The sequence below is a fragment of the Gouania willdenowi genome, unplaced genomic scaffold (assembly GCF_900634775.1).
Source record: "Gouania willdenowi unplaced genomic scaffold, fGouWil2.1 scaffold_198_arrow_ctg1, whole genome shotgun sequence".
Taxonomy (NCBI): Eukaryota; Metazoa; Chordata; class Actinopteri; order Blenniiformes; family Gobiesocidae; genus Gouania; species Gouania willdenowi.
Window position 1 is genome coordinate 18,109 of NW_021144949.1, and position 17,023 is coordinate 35,131.

Genomic DNA, 17,023 nt, shown 5'->3' on the forward strand with positions numbered 1-17,023 from the left:
GATTTCAACAAATATTCCATGCACTTCGGTCTAAAAAAATTCAGAATTTTTTACCAATTGTTTTGTAATTAATTAGTATTCACACTGTAAATGTTTAGTTTGATCTGATCAATACTTTTTGAGATATGGACAATTTAGTGGGGGGGATATGTGTCTTATTTTTTTCCATGTTCATCTTCCAGTAATGTCAGGAACTCCAGCACATAGGAAAAGTAAATATGGTATAGTAATAAGCTCCACCTACTCTCAGAATATAGAAAAAGATCTGCTATACAGCCTATCTGGTGGACCCCCCCCCCCCCCACACACACACACTAAATTGTCCATATTTCTTTTTTCTCTCTCTCTCTCTTTGTCTGCACATGCTGTCATTGGTCAACACTACAATAAGTGTCATCTATTTAACACAGCAATGCATGTTTTGATATTGCAGTTAAATAAATGAATTTATTTTATTAAATAATTGTGGTTATCACCAGCCCTCCCTAAGGAAGGGTATGAAATACTTTATTAAAGGGAGAGTATAAAAATAGAGAGCAGTGTTAGACCTGAGTGAGGGGGAAGGGAACAGGGAAGAGTGAGTCAGGGTAGGACTTGGAAAGGGTGGGGAAGAGTTGACTGCTTCATAGTGAGAGTGAGATGTGAAGTTGTAGTTGTGTATATTGTGTTTATTGTGCTTCTGTGAACCCAAGCACCGCCCCGGACCAGAGAAGCAGCCAGGAGAGCAGAAAGAGTGGGGGCCAAAGAGCCCCAGGCCACCCCCCCACGACCGAGCAGCCCCCAAGATCCCAAACCCCAAGGCCCCCGCCAACACCCTGATGTAGTTGTGCTCTACACGGTGGCCCAGCCATCTACAGAAGGGCCTGATTCTCCTGGCGTTAGCAAACACCAGAATCCATCTTGTGCTGTTTCCCGCCTTTGCCTTTGAATCTAAACCGAAACGGTTCGAACCAATCATGAGGCAGTGTTGTGGTTTAGGGCGTTTAGGGCGGGATATGCGGGTGTGAAGAAGGCAGAAGTGCCAAAGCAAAACTAGTGCATGCGCAGTTAATGGGAGAGGAACTAGTTGGGCTTACCGCTATTAGCATAGCTCTGAATCAAATTAGAAAGATGTTGATGCAGGAGGATGGTTAACGTGTCCTTAACTCGTATATTCATGGAAAAAGAACCGCAAAAAAATGACCGCATCATTACTATCCCAAAATAAAGTTTTTACCAGCTGAGCCTTGTTGTTGACGACATCATTTGTTACCGTGTGATTGGCTAAAGCAAATCATGGTGGACAGGCGATTCGCCCAATCAGCTTCAAGCATTCTGTTCTTGTCCCTCCCTGGTTCTGACCCAGATCGATGTGGAGAACTCGACTTAGAGGGAGGGGCTACACATCAATCTGGATCTTGCCAGACCTTTGTGTATATATGTGTATGTGTTATGTGTACGTGGTGTGTTGTCCATTGTCCATATCTCAGAAAGTATTATCACATCAAACTAAAAATGTACAGTGTGACTATTGGATAATCACGGACCAATTGGTGAAAATCTTAAAAAAAAAATTTGAGACAGAAATGCGTGGGCCATTTGTGAAATTACATGGAATGACTCAAATGTAAAAATACATTTATTTTTTACACTTTATATACAGTTTTTATGTTTTGATGAATGATCCATAATGCTCTGGGCATAAATACAGAAGAAGAAGAGGAAGAAGAGTGAAATTCTGGAAGTGGCAACTTTTTTATGTCCGATAAATGAAGCCTGAAGCCTTAACACGGGCTGAAGATGATGATGATGATGATGGTGATGGCGATCGTTGCTCTAACTGCTCGTTAAACCCTCTCCCTCTCAGCGAGGAGGAGGAAGAAGAAGATGTAGCAGGAATTAGGAAGTCATTTGAAAGTAACGCTTTCTCCAATTCCAGAGAAACACGGAGCGAGCTTTAGCCTGAGAGTCGTTAACGCTCAGTGTGTGTGTGTGTGTGTGTGTGTGTGTGTGTGTGTGTGTGTGTGTGTGTGTGCGTGGCGTGTGTGCCGCTCTGACCCCGCAGCTAACGGACTTTATCCAAACCCATAATCAGACGCTCTGTGGTTTTTATTGGGAGGCGCGCTCCGTTAGCTCCTCCTTCAAGGGCGTCCTGTGTAGATGTAGATGTGGATGTCCTCCAGACAAACCTGTTTATATTCAACCACACACACACACACACATTTCCCTTCCTTTGTCTCTGTGTGTCTCCAGGACTCCACCCGAGTGGTCAGCCCCCGTCATCGGACATCATCAACATGGACACGTTTGCCTACGTGGCAGCGTCCGCCGACCTCAGAGGAGGTACGCTAACCTACCATCTTTACCATTAACTAACGTTTTAGCAACGAAGCATCCCCTCCACATCCTTCACAGCTTCTTCTGTCATGTTGTGTATTGTGTTTAGGTTAGCTTAGCACGTAGAGACCAGTCTTCCATGTTTAGGTTAGCTTAGCATGTAGCAATTAGTCCCACATGTTTGGGTTAGCTTAGCATGTAGAGACCAGTCTCACGTGTTTGGGTTAGCTTAGCATGTAGAGACCAGTCTCACGTGTTTGGGTTAGCTTAGCATGTAGAGACCAGTCTCACGTGTTTGGGTTAGCTTAGCGTGTAGCGACCAGTCTCACGTGTTTGGGTTAGCTTAGCATGTATCCACCAGTCTCACGTGTTTGGGTTAGCTTAGCATGTAGCCACCAGTCTCACGTGTTTGGGTTAGCTTAGCATGTAGCCACCAGTCTCACGTGTTTTGGTTTAGCTTAGCATGTAGCCACCAGTCCCACTCAGTTCAAACTAATGGTAGGACATGTTGGAACTGGATCCTCCATCACTGGAATACTATGGCCACTTACACACATGTTAATGAGGCAAGCACTCCACTGTGTACAACACACACACACACACACACACACACACACACACACACACACACACACACACACACACACACACACACACACACACACACACACACACTGTCACCACTAATCTAAGAGCTTCATTGTCCTGCTGTCTTCCATTAGCCTGTCTTAGTGCTGTCATCGTTCTGTGGAACAACTGGCTGTTAATAACACACACACGCACACACCACACCACACACACACACACACACAGACACGCACACGCATGCACGTCCTTAGAACACTCTGCATTACTTTGTTGTTTCACGTCTAATATGACACTAATAATAAACAAATGTGTGCGTCTTCTCTTCTGTCCACACATACCGCGTCATGTTTACTCATAGAGAAGTGGTCATGTGACCAGGTACGTCAGGTCTTTGTGACGTGTATTGTGTTTCCATGGCGCTTTTGTGACACATTTCAATATTGAAATGTTTCCATTCCAGTTTTTATTGCGCTATTTTTATTTAGCGCATTTCCAAGGGTAATGGAAACACAGCTAATAATAAGATCTTTTTCACTTTGACTCTTATTTTCAAGGTCTACATGTTTTTTTTTTTATCTTTTCTGGTTAAAAAACAGCCTGTTTCATTGGTTTAAGATGTGACTTAATGTGTGTGTGTGTGTTTGTGTGTGTGTGTGTGTGTGTGTGTCAGGGTTTGACTGGAGTCTTCACTTTAAATGGGAGCAGCTCTCATTGGGGAGAGAGCTCACCGCTCTGACCCCACTCAGCCAATCAAGTAAGACTCTGCTTGGGTTTATATGTACATGTTATAATATCATTTTTTTATTTTCTTTGCCTTTTGTGTGTTTTTAGTGGTTATTTTGTGTATTTATGTTGTCATATTGTGTGTTTTTTAGTTTTGTGTAGTGTGTTTTTGTCTGTGCTTTTTAAGTTGAAACATAAAATTTCACATAGAGCTACACATTCATACACTTATGTATTATAAACATGTAATAATCTGTCCAATAATATGATTTGATAATAACACACTTTTAATGGCCTCATTCACACACACACAATACACACACACACACAACACACACACTATGACACGTCTCTTTAAAACACAAGGACAAATGGAGCTCCAAAAGGCTTTTAAGAAGAGACAACACACTAACACACACACTAACACACAACACACACACTGATGGCAGGATAATTGTGGATGAACAACAGCTTTTTTATGACGAGTGTCGGGCCTTCACATATTCACTCATTATGATTCAGACGTGGGTGTGTGTGTTGTGTGTGTGTGTGTGTGTGTGTGTGTGGGTGTGTGTGTGTGTTTGTGTGTGTGTGTGTGTGTGTGTGTTGTGTGTGTGTGTGTGTGTGTGCGCGTGTGTGCGCGTGTGTGTGCATACAAACAGTTTTTCAACAAACTGCTCGAACTCAGTGGTTCTCAACGTTGGGGTCAGGACCCCATTTGGGGTCACGAGACACTGGGATGGGGTCCCCAGATGCCTTCAAGAACCTGAATATTATTTTCAACAATTTGAGCCCATTTTTCTTTTTTTTTAATTCTTTTTCTATTGTTTAACATGTTTTCATCACTTTTTCTTGCCATATTTTTGCTCCTTTTTAATGTATTTCTGACACATTCTACATCACAATTTTAATGTCTTTTCTGCACATTTTCCCACTTTCAACACATGTTCATCACTTATAAACCCTTTCACCACTTTTACACCTAATGTCACATATGTTGAGCCATTATTGTCACTTTTAACTTCTTTTCACCAAGATTTCATTATCATTTTTGCCAATTTAAACCACATTCACCATCTCTCATCCTCATTATTTGCCAGTTTAAACTAAATGTTCCAATATTGACATTTTGGAACCCTTTTTACCACTTTTTCTGTCTGTTTTTATCCACTATAATTTAAAACCTTTTAACCAATTTTTGTGTTTTTATAAAATCCAATTCACCACATTTTCCACCATTTTTGGTCACTTTGAACCCATTTTATTAGTGATTGAAACCATGATTTCCATCTTTAAGATGACTATAATAATAATAATAGTAATAATAATAAACGTTGGTGGATAACAGTGGATATTAATAAATGTGAATAAATTAAATGTGGTTATCACAGATTCATAGTAAAGGTGAGAACCAGTGCTCTAACTAATCTAAGTATTGATTCTTTCTATCAGGATCCCCTCATTGCAGGTGGACTGTTTGTCATCGACCGCTCTTGGTTCAACCATCTGGGAATATGACACGGCCATGGACATCTGGGGTGGTGAGAACTTTGGTGAGTGAGTCCATGAAGACACATCTTCTAGTTTCCTCCTCCCTCACTCTTATCTGCGTCGCTCTCCCTCCCTTAGATTCACTCTCTCTCTCTGTGTCTCTATCTCTCCATCGTGCTGACGTGTTCCTCTCTCAGCACTTTCATCTTCATCATCATCATCATCATCATCAAACTCTAGCTGTGCTCCTCAGTCACTGCACAACATTTTATTCAGAGGAACCTCCAGAGTTCAGTGTTTCACCAATACATCAAATATGTGAAGTATGAACCAGTTTAAACCCATACAAACCAGTATGTCCTAAGGGTTGTCGCAGTACGAAGACTTTAGTGTTGTCTCACGACTCTAGTCGTGAGACAACACTAAAGTCTTCGTACTGCGACAACACTTCGTCTTGTTGCAGTACCTGACTTTTGCCAAAGATGGCGTACAACACAGCAAGCGAGGGTCCTAGTGCCCCTGCACAGCAAGGCTGCACAACATCAAGTGTTTTTCCTCAAACTGCAGCTGGTAGGCAGATACTACAGCTAATATACATGCTAACGTTAGCTGTAGTGGTCACATGTCTGTGTATTAAGCGGATCTGGAAAACATCAGCAGCGCAGGACGGAGGCTCCGTTAGCGAGGGAAGACTGCTGTGATCTGAAAAAACCTGCTGCAAAGCAGTGTTCCTGGGTTTACTTAGCTTCTATAGCATGCCCCGTGTCCCTGGAGCTGACGGTGTTGTGTCAAAGTCTGTGACCCGAAAAAATCTGTGACCAGAGGTGGCGACAGTTCCAACACCTGCAGCTTCTGGGCGGACATTTACTCCCCCTTAAACACATTTGTAATTCTTCTCCAGTCTGCGTTTACTTCACCCACCGTAGCGTTATGTTTAAGGGGGAGTAAATAGCTACAAAGAGGTTTAGCACTCTTCTGCACTACCACCAAGAAACTACAGTGGTCACATAATTTTTCAGGTCACAGATTTTGGCACAACATCGGCTTCGGTGAAAGAAGCCAAAGCTACCGTAAACAGCTCTGAGGATGCCTTGGGGCTTAACAGTTAGTGTAGACTTACGGTAGGTGAAGCAGCAGCGTTCCTGGGTTTACTTAGCTTCTATAGCATGTCCCGTGTTCCAGGGGCTAGTGGTGTTGTGCTAATGTCTGTGGCCTGAAAAAATCTGTGACCACTGTGGCTTCTCGGCGGTAGAGAAGAAAAGTGCTAAACCTCTTCATAGTTATTAAGGAGCTGTTTACTCCCCCTTAAACACATTCACTCCCCCTTAAACACATTTACTCCCCCTTAAACATGACACTCTGGTGGGTGAAGTAAATACAGCCTGGAGAAGAATTACAAACATGTTTAAGGGGGAGTAAATGTGTTTAAGGGGGAGTGAATGTGTTTAAGGGAGAGTAAATGTCCACCCAGAAGAACTGTCGCCACATCCAGTCACAGATTTATTTGGGTCACAGATTTTGGCACAACACTTGCACTCGGGTGCCACGTTGACTTGACGAGTATGCACATACAGTCGACCTTTAAAAATATGAAGTCATTCAACCCCTAGTATGAACCAGGATAAACCAGTAATAACGTGTTAAAGCTGCTATCAGGAGTTTCTGAGAAACGTCTCAATGTCCCGCCCTAAACAGCTCCACTTCCTCCCCCTGCCTCTGCAATCTACCAGAAGCCACGCCTCTACTTTTCTGCACGCGCATCGTGGAACATAACAATCAGGTCACATTGATATAGATCTATGTGTCAGGTAAGAGCTAAAATCACATTTACCTGTTTGACGCGGGCCGTGTTTCCGTGCACAGTTCCACATTCACTTTGATTGACAGTCTCAAAAACAGGAAGTAAAAGCCTATTGGCTGGGCGCCATTTGTATAGGGGTCTATGGATGAAGGCGGGACCATAGTAAAAGACTAGTTAGGGGTTTTTCACATTTCAAAGGAATGATACATAAATATAGATTTCTCAGAAACTTCAGATATCAGCTTTGAAGTGACAGTTTTTCAGGAAATTTACTTTAATTTTTTGACAGGTGTGTGTGTGTGTGTGTGTGGTGTGTGTGTGTGTGTGTGTGTGTGTGTGGGTGTGTGTGTGTGTTGTGTGTGTGTGTGTGGTGTGTGTGTGTGTGTGTGTGTGTGTGTGCAGAGATCTCCTTCCGTGTGTGGCAGTGTGGAGGCAGCCTAGAGATCGTTCCCTGCAGCAGAGTGGGTCACGTCTTCAGGAAGAAACATCCGTACGTGTTCCCCGAGGGAAACGCCAACACCTACATCAAGTGAGTGAGAGGGGGCGTGGCATCAAGTCGAATGTGGCTGCTAAATATTCTTCTTTTTGACTGTTTCTGAATATGTCGTCTTAATAATGTCATTTTCCTTTATTCTTTCAATTGTGTTAGAATATAGTGAAGTTACCCTTGTGTTTAAACTTGAGATTGATCAGATTGATCTGATTGATCTGATTGATCTGATTGATCTGATTGATCAGAGTGAGAAGTTTTGCTTTGAGTGAATCAATCGTTTATTAACAGAATTTAAATGAACAGAATTAATCAAGTCAATAGGAGAACAGGCACTGATTATCCAGGTTTTATTAATTCTGACCTGACTAATTCAGAACATACTAATTCAGGGTTTTCTATCTAGGATTGAGTGTTTCAGGCTTTACTAATTCAGGTTTTACTAATTCAGGTTTTTCTAATTCAGTCTTTTCTAATTCAGGATTTAATTCAAATCTTATTGGTTCAGGTTTCACTAATTCAGGCCTGACCAAGTCAGAATGTACTAATTTATGCTTAACTTACAACATTAATAGTTGCAGTTGTTCTGATTCTGCTTCAGTATTTTAGATTTGACTATTTCAGGCTTTATTAATTCTGGCCTGATTAATTCAGAACGTACTAATTCAGGCTTTACTAATTGAGGTTTTTTCTGGTTCAGTCTTTTTTAATTTAAGATTTAATTCAAATCTTATTGGTTCAGGCTTAACTAATTCAGACTTAACCAAGTCTGAATTTACAAATTTTGGCTCAACTAATTACAACATTAATAATTGCAGTTTTTCTGATTTAGGTTTTACTAATTCAGGCTTTATTAATTTTGGCCTGACTAATTTATAATGTACTGATTATATTTAACATTCGTCTTTATTTAGAAAGTTTTTACATTTAAAAATCACATCATTCGTTATTACATTTACTGCTGATTTAAAGCAATACAAATGACATACAAGATTATTGATCAGTTATTATTTATCACTGAGGGGTCTAAGGGGTGTGTGCTTTTTATTAATGATATATTTGGTATGTATATGAGTTATTTAATATGTATTAAGTTTATTGATAAACTCAGGTCTCTGAGGTTGTTTATATCGAATGGTCTCGTCACTGACGTAAAGCTGGTTTTATTGGTTACATTTAGTAGAAATCAGATGTTTGGAAACCTTTTGTCCAAGTTCCAGAAAATAGATAAAGTGACTGAGCTGTTTGAACTATTTAATGTAAGGATATATTTGGTATATGGAAAATTAATATAAGGGCTGTTGGATATAAGGATGTTTAGTGTACGGATATTTAATCATAGTAAAATAAACAATTAATGAATAAACATTTCACATCAACAGTAATTTAATGACTTTTCTTTGTGTTTGAATTTGATTCTATTCTTGAGTCCGTGTGTGTGTGTGTGTGTGTGGTGTGTGTGTGTGTGTGTGTGTGTGACCATATTCTGAGCTAATCGCACTCGCCACACAACTAAAGCTGTTAATTTCTCACAGACGACTGTTCAAGTGGATTTAGCTCCACCACTACACTGTGATCCCATTAGCATTGTGCTGTTTACAGGCTGCCATTAGCTGTGTGTGTGTGTGTGGTGTGCATTTAACAGTTGTTTGGATTAGCTTAGCACGTAGCGGCACTGGCTGACCAGGGTCAAAGGATAAAAGGGCGTGGCTATGTTTCCCACCGCTGTGCGTATACGTGTGTGTGATTTCACAGGAACACGCGTCGTACGGCCGAGGTTTGGATGGACGACTTCCGCCTTTTTTATTACTCGGCTCGTCCTGCAGCACGAGGAAAGTCCTACGGAGAGTAAGTCAGGCTTTACTGATTCAGGCTTATTAGATCTGACTATCTCAGGTTTTATTAATTCTGGCCTGATCAATTCAGAACTTACTAATTCAAGCTTTGCAAATTCAGGTTTTTCTATCAAGGATTGAATGATTCAGGCTTTACTGATTCATGTTTTACGGATTCAGTCTTTTCTAATTCAGTCTTTTCTAATTCAGTCTTTCTAATTCAGGATATAATTCAAACTTTATGGATTCAGGCTTCACTAATTCATGCTTTCTTATTTTAAGCCTAACCAAGTCAGAATGTGCTAATTTAGGCTTAACTAATTTCTACATGAATAATTGCAGTTTTACTGATTCAGGCTTTTCAGACTTTAACGATTCAGCTATCACATTTCTAAATGTATTTCTTGTAAATACCTTCAGGCTTTTTGGTTCATTGTTTAACTGTTCGTGTGTGTGTGTGTGTGTGTGTATGTGTGTGTGTGCGTGTGCGTGTGCGTGTGTGTGTGTGCGCGCGCGCGCGTCAGTATTCGAGGCAGAGTGGAACTTCGTAAGAAGCTCAAGTGTAAATCCTTCCAATGGTACCTGGACAACGTTTACCCAGAGCTCAAGTAAGTATGTGTGTGTGTGTGTGTGACATCATCTTCAAAGGCAACCAATCAGGAGCCAGGTCTAGCCAGCTGTACACGCAGCTCGCTCTGTGTGAACGTATGTAAGTGTAGGTTAGCTGTCTCAGAACAGTTGTGGCTACAGATGTAACTTACCACCACCAGTAAGGTTAGCGGTTGAGTGAATAACATTTTTAACATCTCTAATAATACATTCAAATGTTTTTATTGTATTATTATTATTATCAATGTTAAAGCTGAATTTTTCCTCATTTATGTTATAATTTTCATTTTAAGTGCTGATTGGATTACACATGAATTATTGATTATAATTACTAGATAATCTTTATTATTGATCAGTAATTAAAACCCAGGATGTATTGATCATACCTGTTCTGACTCATCAGTTTTATTATGAAGGAAAAAATATAGGGTTTTAAATCCAAATGAGGTCCTGAAGCACAGCGATAAGGTTGTTCCTGCTGTGAGGAGGAATTCTTACATACACACCACACACACGGCTGTTAATCCCACTGAATGGATTTCTGCGTGGAGAGGCGTCCTGACCCTTAAACCTCAGAATAACCTTTGAGGTTCATTAAAACCGTCCCGTATCGCGTCAACTAAGCTAAGCTAAGCCTGCCGCTTTAATCCACAGGAGACTTTAAGTTTATCTGAGGGCAGAAATAATGAGGTAGAGTTAGAGGAGAGCTCTGAAGTGTGACACAGGCGTAGAAGGAGTAGATCTGTTCCTTAATGTATAAACGTGTTGAGGGTTAGCTTAGCATGTAGCGATGTTGGCTACACTGAAAGTTTGTTAGCTTAGCACATGGTGCTGTTGGCTAACACTGATAGGTTGTTAGCTTTGCACTTAGCGCTGTTGGCTAACACTGATAGGTTGTTAGCTTAGCACGTAGCGCTGTTGGCTAACACTGATAGGTTGTTATCTTAGCACATAGCGCTGTTGACTAACACTGATAGGTTGTTATCTTAGCACTTAGCGCTGTTGGCTAACACTGATAGGTTGTTAGCTTAGCACGTAGCGCTGTTGGCTAACACTGATAGGTTGTTATCTTAGCACATAGCGCTGTTGACTAACACTGATAGGTTGTTATCTTAGCACTTAGCGCTGTTGGCTAACACTGATAGGTTGTTAGCTTAGCACGTAGCGCTGTTGGCTAACACTGATAGGTTGCTAGCTTAGCACTTAGCGCTGTTGGCTAACACTGATAGGTTGTTAGCTTAGCACTTAGCGCTGTTGGCTAACACTGATAGGTTGTTAGCTTAGCACGTAGCGCTGTTGGCTAACACTGATAGGTTGCTAGCTTAGCACGTAGCGCTGTTGGCTAACACTGATAGGTTGTTATCTTAGCACATAGCGCTGTTGACTAACACTGATAGGTTGTTATCTTAGCACTTAGCGCTGTTGGCTAACACTGATAGGTTGTTAGCTTAGCACGTAGCGCTGTTGGCTAACACTGATAGGTTGTTATCTTAGCACATAGCGCTGTTGACTAACACTGATAGGTTGTTATCTTAGCACTTAGCGCTGTTGGCTAACACTGATAGGTTGTTAGCTTAGCACGTAGCGCTGTTGGCTAACACTGATAGGTTGTTAGCTTAGCACTTAGCGCTGTTGGCTAACACTGATAGGTTGTTAGCTTAGCACGTAGCGCTGTTGGCTAACACTGATAGGTTGCTAGCTTAGCACTTAGCGCTGTTGGCTAACACTGATAGGTTGTTAGCTTTGCACATAGCGCTGTTGGCTAACACTGATAGGTTGTTAGCTTAGCACTTAGCGCTGTTGGCTAACACTGATAGGTTGTTAGCTTAGCACTTAGCGCTGTTGACTAACACTGACAGGTTGTTAGCTTAGCACATAGCGCTGTTAGCTAACACTGACAGGTTGTTAGCTTAGCATGTAGCGCTGTTAGCTAACAGTCTTTTTCCTCCTCAGGGTTCCAGATGACTCAGACTCTCGGTCGGGGCCGATCCGTCAGAGGCAGAACTGTCTAGAGTCTCAGAGAGAGGACGGTCAGGAGACCACCATCCTCACCTTGGCTCCATGTGTCACAAAAGAAGGAGTTCCCTCTGTTAACCAGGTAACTAACCATAACTAACTAACCCCACTCTAACTAACTAACCCTAAATAACGAACTCTAACCAACAAACAACCAGGTAGGACTAACTCTAACTAACAAATAACTAACTAATCATTACTCCAACTAATTAACTCACTAAAAATAAGGCATTCCCTCCATAAACCAGGTAGGACTCATTCTAACTAACTAACCCTAACCAGGTAGGACTAACTCCAACTAACAGATAACTAACTAACTAACTCTAACTAAAAGAAGGCGTTCCCTTCATTAAGCAGATTGGAGCCATGGGCATTGACTAACTATTACTAACCCTAACTCAAATGAACTTATCCTAACTCTATTTAACTAACTCAAACTAACTAAACCTAACTCTCTCTGACTAACTATATCTAACTTAACCTAACTCTTTTTAACTATCTCTAACTAACCAAACCTAACTCTAACTCTATTTAACTAACTATAACTAGCTAAACCTAACACTATTTAACTAATGGTCGGTAGATGGAGTCGCTAATGGTCGGTAGATGGAGTCGCTAATGGTCGGTATATGGAGTCGCTAATGGTCGGTAGATGGAGTCGCTAATGGTCGGTAGATGGAGTTGCTAACGGTCGGTAGATGGAGTTGCTAATAGTCGGTAGATGGAGTCGCTAATGGTCGGTAGATGGAGTCGCTAATGATCGGTAGATGGAGTCGCTAATGGTCGGTAGATGGAGTCGCTAATGGTCGGTAGATGGAGTCGCTAATGATCGGTAGATGGAGTCGCTAATGGTCGGTAGATGGAGTCGCTAATGGTCGGTAGATGGAGTCGCTAATGATCGGTAGATGGAGTCGCTAATGGTCGGTAGATGGAGTCGCTAATGGTCGGTAGATGGAGTCGCTAATGGTCGGTAGATGGAGTTGCTAGTGGTCGGTAGATGGAGTTGCTAGTGGTCGGTAGATGGAGTTGCTAGTGGTCGGTAGATGGAGTTGCTAACGGTCGGTAGATGGAGTTGCTAACGGTCGGTAGATGGAGTTGCTAACGGTCGGTAGATGGAGTTGCTAACGGTCGGTAGATGGAGTTGCTAACGGTCGGTAGATGGAGTTGCTAACGGTCGGTAGATGGAGTTGCTAATAGTCGGTAGATGGAGTTGCTAATGGTCGGTAGATGGAGTTGCTAATAGTCGGTAGATGGAGTCGCTAATAGTCGGTAGATGGAGTCGCTAATGGTCGGTAGATGGAGTCGCTAATGGTCGGTAGATGGAGTTGCTAGTGGTCGGTAGATGGAGTTGCTAGTGGTCGGTAGATGGAGTTGCTAGTGGTCGGTAGATGGAGTCGCTAATAGTCGGTAGATGGAGTCGCTAATGGTCGGTAGATGGAGTCGCTAATGGTCGGTAGATGGAGTCGCTAGTGGTCGGTAGATGGAGTTGCTAGTGGTCGGTAGATGGAGTTGCTAGTGGTCGGTAGATGGAGTTGCTAGTGGTCGGTAGATGGAGTTGCTAATAGTCGGTAGATGGAGTTGCTAACGGTCGGTAGATGGAGTTGCTAATGGTCGGTAGATGGAGTTGCTAGTGGTCGGTAGATGGAGTTGCTAACGGTCGGTAGATGGAGTTGCTAACGGTCGGTAGATGGAGTTGCTAATAGTCGGTAGATGGAGTTGCTAATGGTCGGTAGATGGAGTTGCTAACGGTCGGTAGATGGAGTTGCTAACAGTCGGTAGATGGAGTTGCTAACAGTCGGTAGATGGAGTTGCTAATAGTCGGTAGATGGAGTTGCTAATAGTCGGTAGATGGAGTTGCTAATAGTCGGTAGATGGAGTTGCTAATAGTCGGTAGATGGAGTTGCTAATAGTCGGTAGATGAAGTTGCTAGTGGTCGGTAGATGGAGTTGCTAATAGTCGGTAGATGGAGTTGCTAATAGTCGGTAGATGGAGTTGCTAATAGTCGGTAGATGGAGTTGCTAATAGTCGGTAGATGGAGTTGCTAATAGTCGGTAGATGGAGTTGCTAATAGTCGGTAGATGGAGTTGCTAATAGTCGGTAGATGGAGTTGCTAATAGTCGGTAGATGGAGTTGCTAATAGTCGGTAGATGGAGTTGCTAATAGTCGGTAGATGGAGTTGCTAATAGTCGGTAGATGAAGTTGCTAGTGGTCGGTAGATGGAGTTGCTAATAGTCGGTAGATGGAGTTGCTAATAGTCGGTAGATGAAGTTGCTAATGGTCGGTAGATGGAGTTGCTAATAGTCGGTAGATGGAGTTGCTAATAGTCGGTAGATGGAGTTGCTAATAGTCGGTAGATGAAGTTGCTAATGGTCGGTAGATGGAGTTGCTAATAGTCGGTAGATGGAGTTGCTAATAGTCGGTAGATGGAGTTGCTAATAGTCGGTAGATGGAGTTGCTAATGGTCGGTAGATGGAGTTGCTAACGGTCGGTAGATGGAGTTGCTAATGGTCGGTAGATGGAGTTGCTAATGGTCGGTAGATGGAGTTGCTAGTGGTCGGTAGATGGAGTTGCTAATAGTCGGTAGATGGAGTTGCTAATAGTCGGTAGATGAAGTTGCTAATAGTCGGTAGATGGAGTTGCTAATAGTCGGTAGATGGAGTTGCTAGTGGTCGGTAGATGGAGTTGCTAATAGTCGGTAGATGGAGTTGCTAGTTAACACAACACACACACTTGGTTCTTCAACTTTAGAAGAAAAACAGCTGATAACAATGTTCAGGTTTGTGTGTTTTTGAGTGTTTCTGTTGTCGTTTTATCTGTTTGTGTCATCTTGTGTATTGAGTTGCGTTTGCGTTAGCTTAGCACATAGCGATGCTGGCTGACAAGGGTCAAAGGATAAAGGGTTGGGGTTAGTGTGTGTGTGTGTGTGTGTGCGCGTGCGTGTCAGACAGGAACACAGTGTGTGTTTTTGTGTTACTTTGTGTAATTGTGTGCAGGAGTGGGTTTACACACACGGACAACAGATCAGACAGAAGCAGTTGTGTTTGTCTCTGTCGACAACGTTTCCTGCCTCACAAGTTCTGCTGCTGCCCTGTAACGTCAACGACGGGAAACAGGTACACACACGCACACGTACACACACACACACACACACGCACACACACACGCACACACACACACCACACCATGAGGACCTTGACAGTCCCCAGGAGTCACAGCTGCAGAGAACAGCTGACACCTCATAAATTGTCAAAGACAGAAAGATGAAAAAAAGAAAGATAAAGGGGGGGGGGAGTCAGGCTTTACTGATCCAGACTTTACTCATTGAGGCTTTTCTGTTTAAGATTTAGTGTTTCAAGCTTTACTAATTCAGTCTTTATTAATATAGTATTTTTGATCTATTTCAGGCTTTATTCACGTTGAGCTGAGTCAGAATGTGCTTTAGGTTTAACTAATTTTGACATTAATAGGAAGTAGGAAAGATGGAAAGAGGGAGAAAGAAGAAATAAGAGGAGGATGATTCCAGCTCAGTGTGAAGCTGCTCCTTTAGTGGACACACACACACACACACACACACACACTTTGTGTCTCTGTGATGAGTTTCAGTTCAGATAAAAGATAAAAGAAGCCTTTCATCTCTGATCACATCCATGGCTTTGTTTCTCCCAGTTAATGAACACACACACACACACACACACACACACACACACACACAGTGGATGAATGTATTGAAAATCTATCACAGAGCTCCCTCTAGAGGTGGAAGATATTCATCACAGGCTTTAGTAGTGGTTGTGTTATTATTGTGTAATTGTGTTACTGTGTGTGTTATTGTGTGTTCCAGCGCTGGCAGAGGTGTGTGTGTTATTATTGTGTAATTGTGTTACTGTGTGTGTTATTGTGTGTCCAGCACTGGCAGAGGTCTGTGTGTTGTTATTGTGTAATTGTGTTACTGTGTGTGTTATTGTGTGTCCAGCACTGGCAGAGGTCTGTGTGTTGTTATTGTGTTATTGTGTGTTCCAGCGCTGGCAGAGGTCTGTGTGTTGTTATTGTGTAATTGTGTTACTGTGTGTGTTATTGTGTGTTCCAGCGCTGGCAGAGGTGTGTGTGTTATTATTGTGTAATTGTGTTACTGTGTGTGTTATTGTGTGTTCCAGCGCTGGCAGAGGTGTGTGTGTTATTATTGTGTAATTGTGTTACTGTGTGTGTTATTGTGTGTCCAGCGCTGGCAGAGGTCTGTGTGTTGTTATTGTGTAATTGTGTTACTGTGTGTGTTATTGTGTGTTCCAGCGCTGGCAGAGGTCAGGAACCCATGTTGAACACCTGACGTCCAGGTTCTGTCTGGACTCAGATCTGGCTCTGGACGGGTTGGACTCGTCCAGGATGTTGGTCATCAGTCCCTGTGAACTCAGCGCCTACACACAGAGGTGGGAGGGGCCTGTTTCATGACCCCTGACCCCTGGGTGACCTTTGACCCACTAAGACCGAGACCGCTTCCCTGGACCTGGACCCTGTGATGGCTGTGACCAGCAATGGAACCAGATCAGAAGCAACGACTGAACACTTTCATGGTTCTGTAGCAACTTTAACATTTCTAAAGGACTCATTATTGATTATTATTGGTATTGATTTGATCAGGAGCTCCACGTGTCTCATCAATAGAAACCTTCTTCTTCTTCTGTTGTTTTGTGGTTGTCCACCATCATCAGGTGATTCAGAGCCTGCTACTGGACACGATGGTGATGGTTAAAGTGTGTGTTAAGCACAACTGCACATCAAAGGGTTAATAAAGAGTTAACTGCACATCAAAGGGTAATAAATGGTTGACTGCACATCAAAGGGTTAATAAAAAAGTTAACTGCACATCAAAGGGTTAATAAAGAGTTAACTGCACATCAAAGGGTAATAAATGGTTGACTGCACATCAAAGGGTTAATAAAAAAGTTAACTGCACATCAAAGGGTAAAATGGTTGACTGCACATCAAAGGGTTAATAAAAAAAGTTAACTGCACATCAAAGGGTTAACTGCACATCAAAGTGTTATTAAAGGGTTAACTGCACATCAAAGGGTTAATAAAGGCACGCACCTGCTCTCTGACTCTGTAGGTTTACTGACACATCGTACAAAACGGACGAGGAGCTCTTCATCGCCATTA

The 17,023-nt window shown here is 42.3% G+C and overlaps 1 protein-coding gene across 1 annotated transcript in view; it reads left to right on the forward strand.

Annotated features, from left to right (window-relative positions):
• The window catches only part of LOC114458853 (polypeptide N-acetylgalactosaminyltransferase 14-like), a 33,802-nt gene extending 17,207 nt beyond the window's left edge, over positions 1 to 16,595 (forward strand). Inside the window, 12 exon segments of the mRNA XM_028441232.1 lie at positions 2,233 to 2,253; positions 2,256 to 2,322; positions 3,575 to 3,610; positions 3,613 to 3,674; positions 5,080 to 5,138; positions 5,140 to 5,180; positions 7,322 to 7,448; positions 9,165 to 9,257; positions 9,769 to 9,852; positions 11,807 to 11,951; positions 14,863 to 14,982; positions 16,157 to 16,595. Of these exon segments, the coding sequence (XP_028297033.1) occupies positions 2,233 to 2,253; positions 2,256 to 2,322; positions 3,575 to 3,610; positions 3,613 to 3,674; positions 5,080 to 5,138; positions 5,140 to 5,180; positions 7,322 to 7,448; positions 9,165 to 9,257; positions 9,769 to 9,852; positions 11,807 to 11,951; positions 14,863 to 14,982; positions 16,157 to 16,315 (1,014 nt within the window). The 3' untranslated portion in view covers positions 16,316 to 16,595.
• The last annotated feature ends 428 nt before the right edge of the window (positions 16,596 to 17,023 follow it).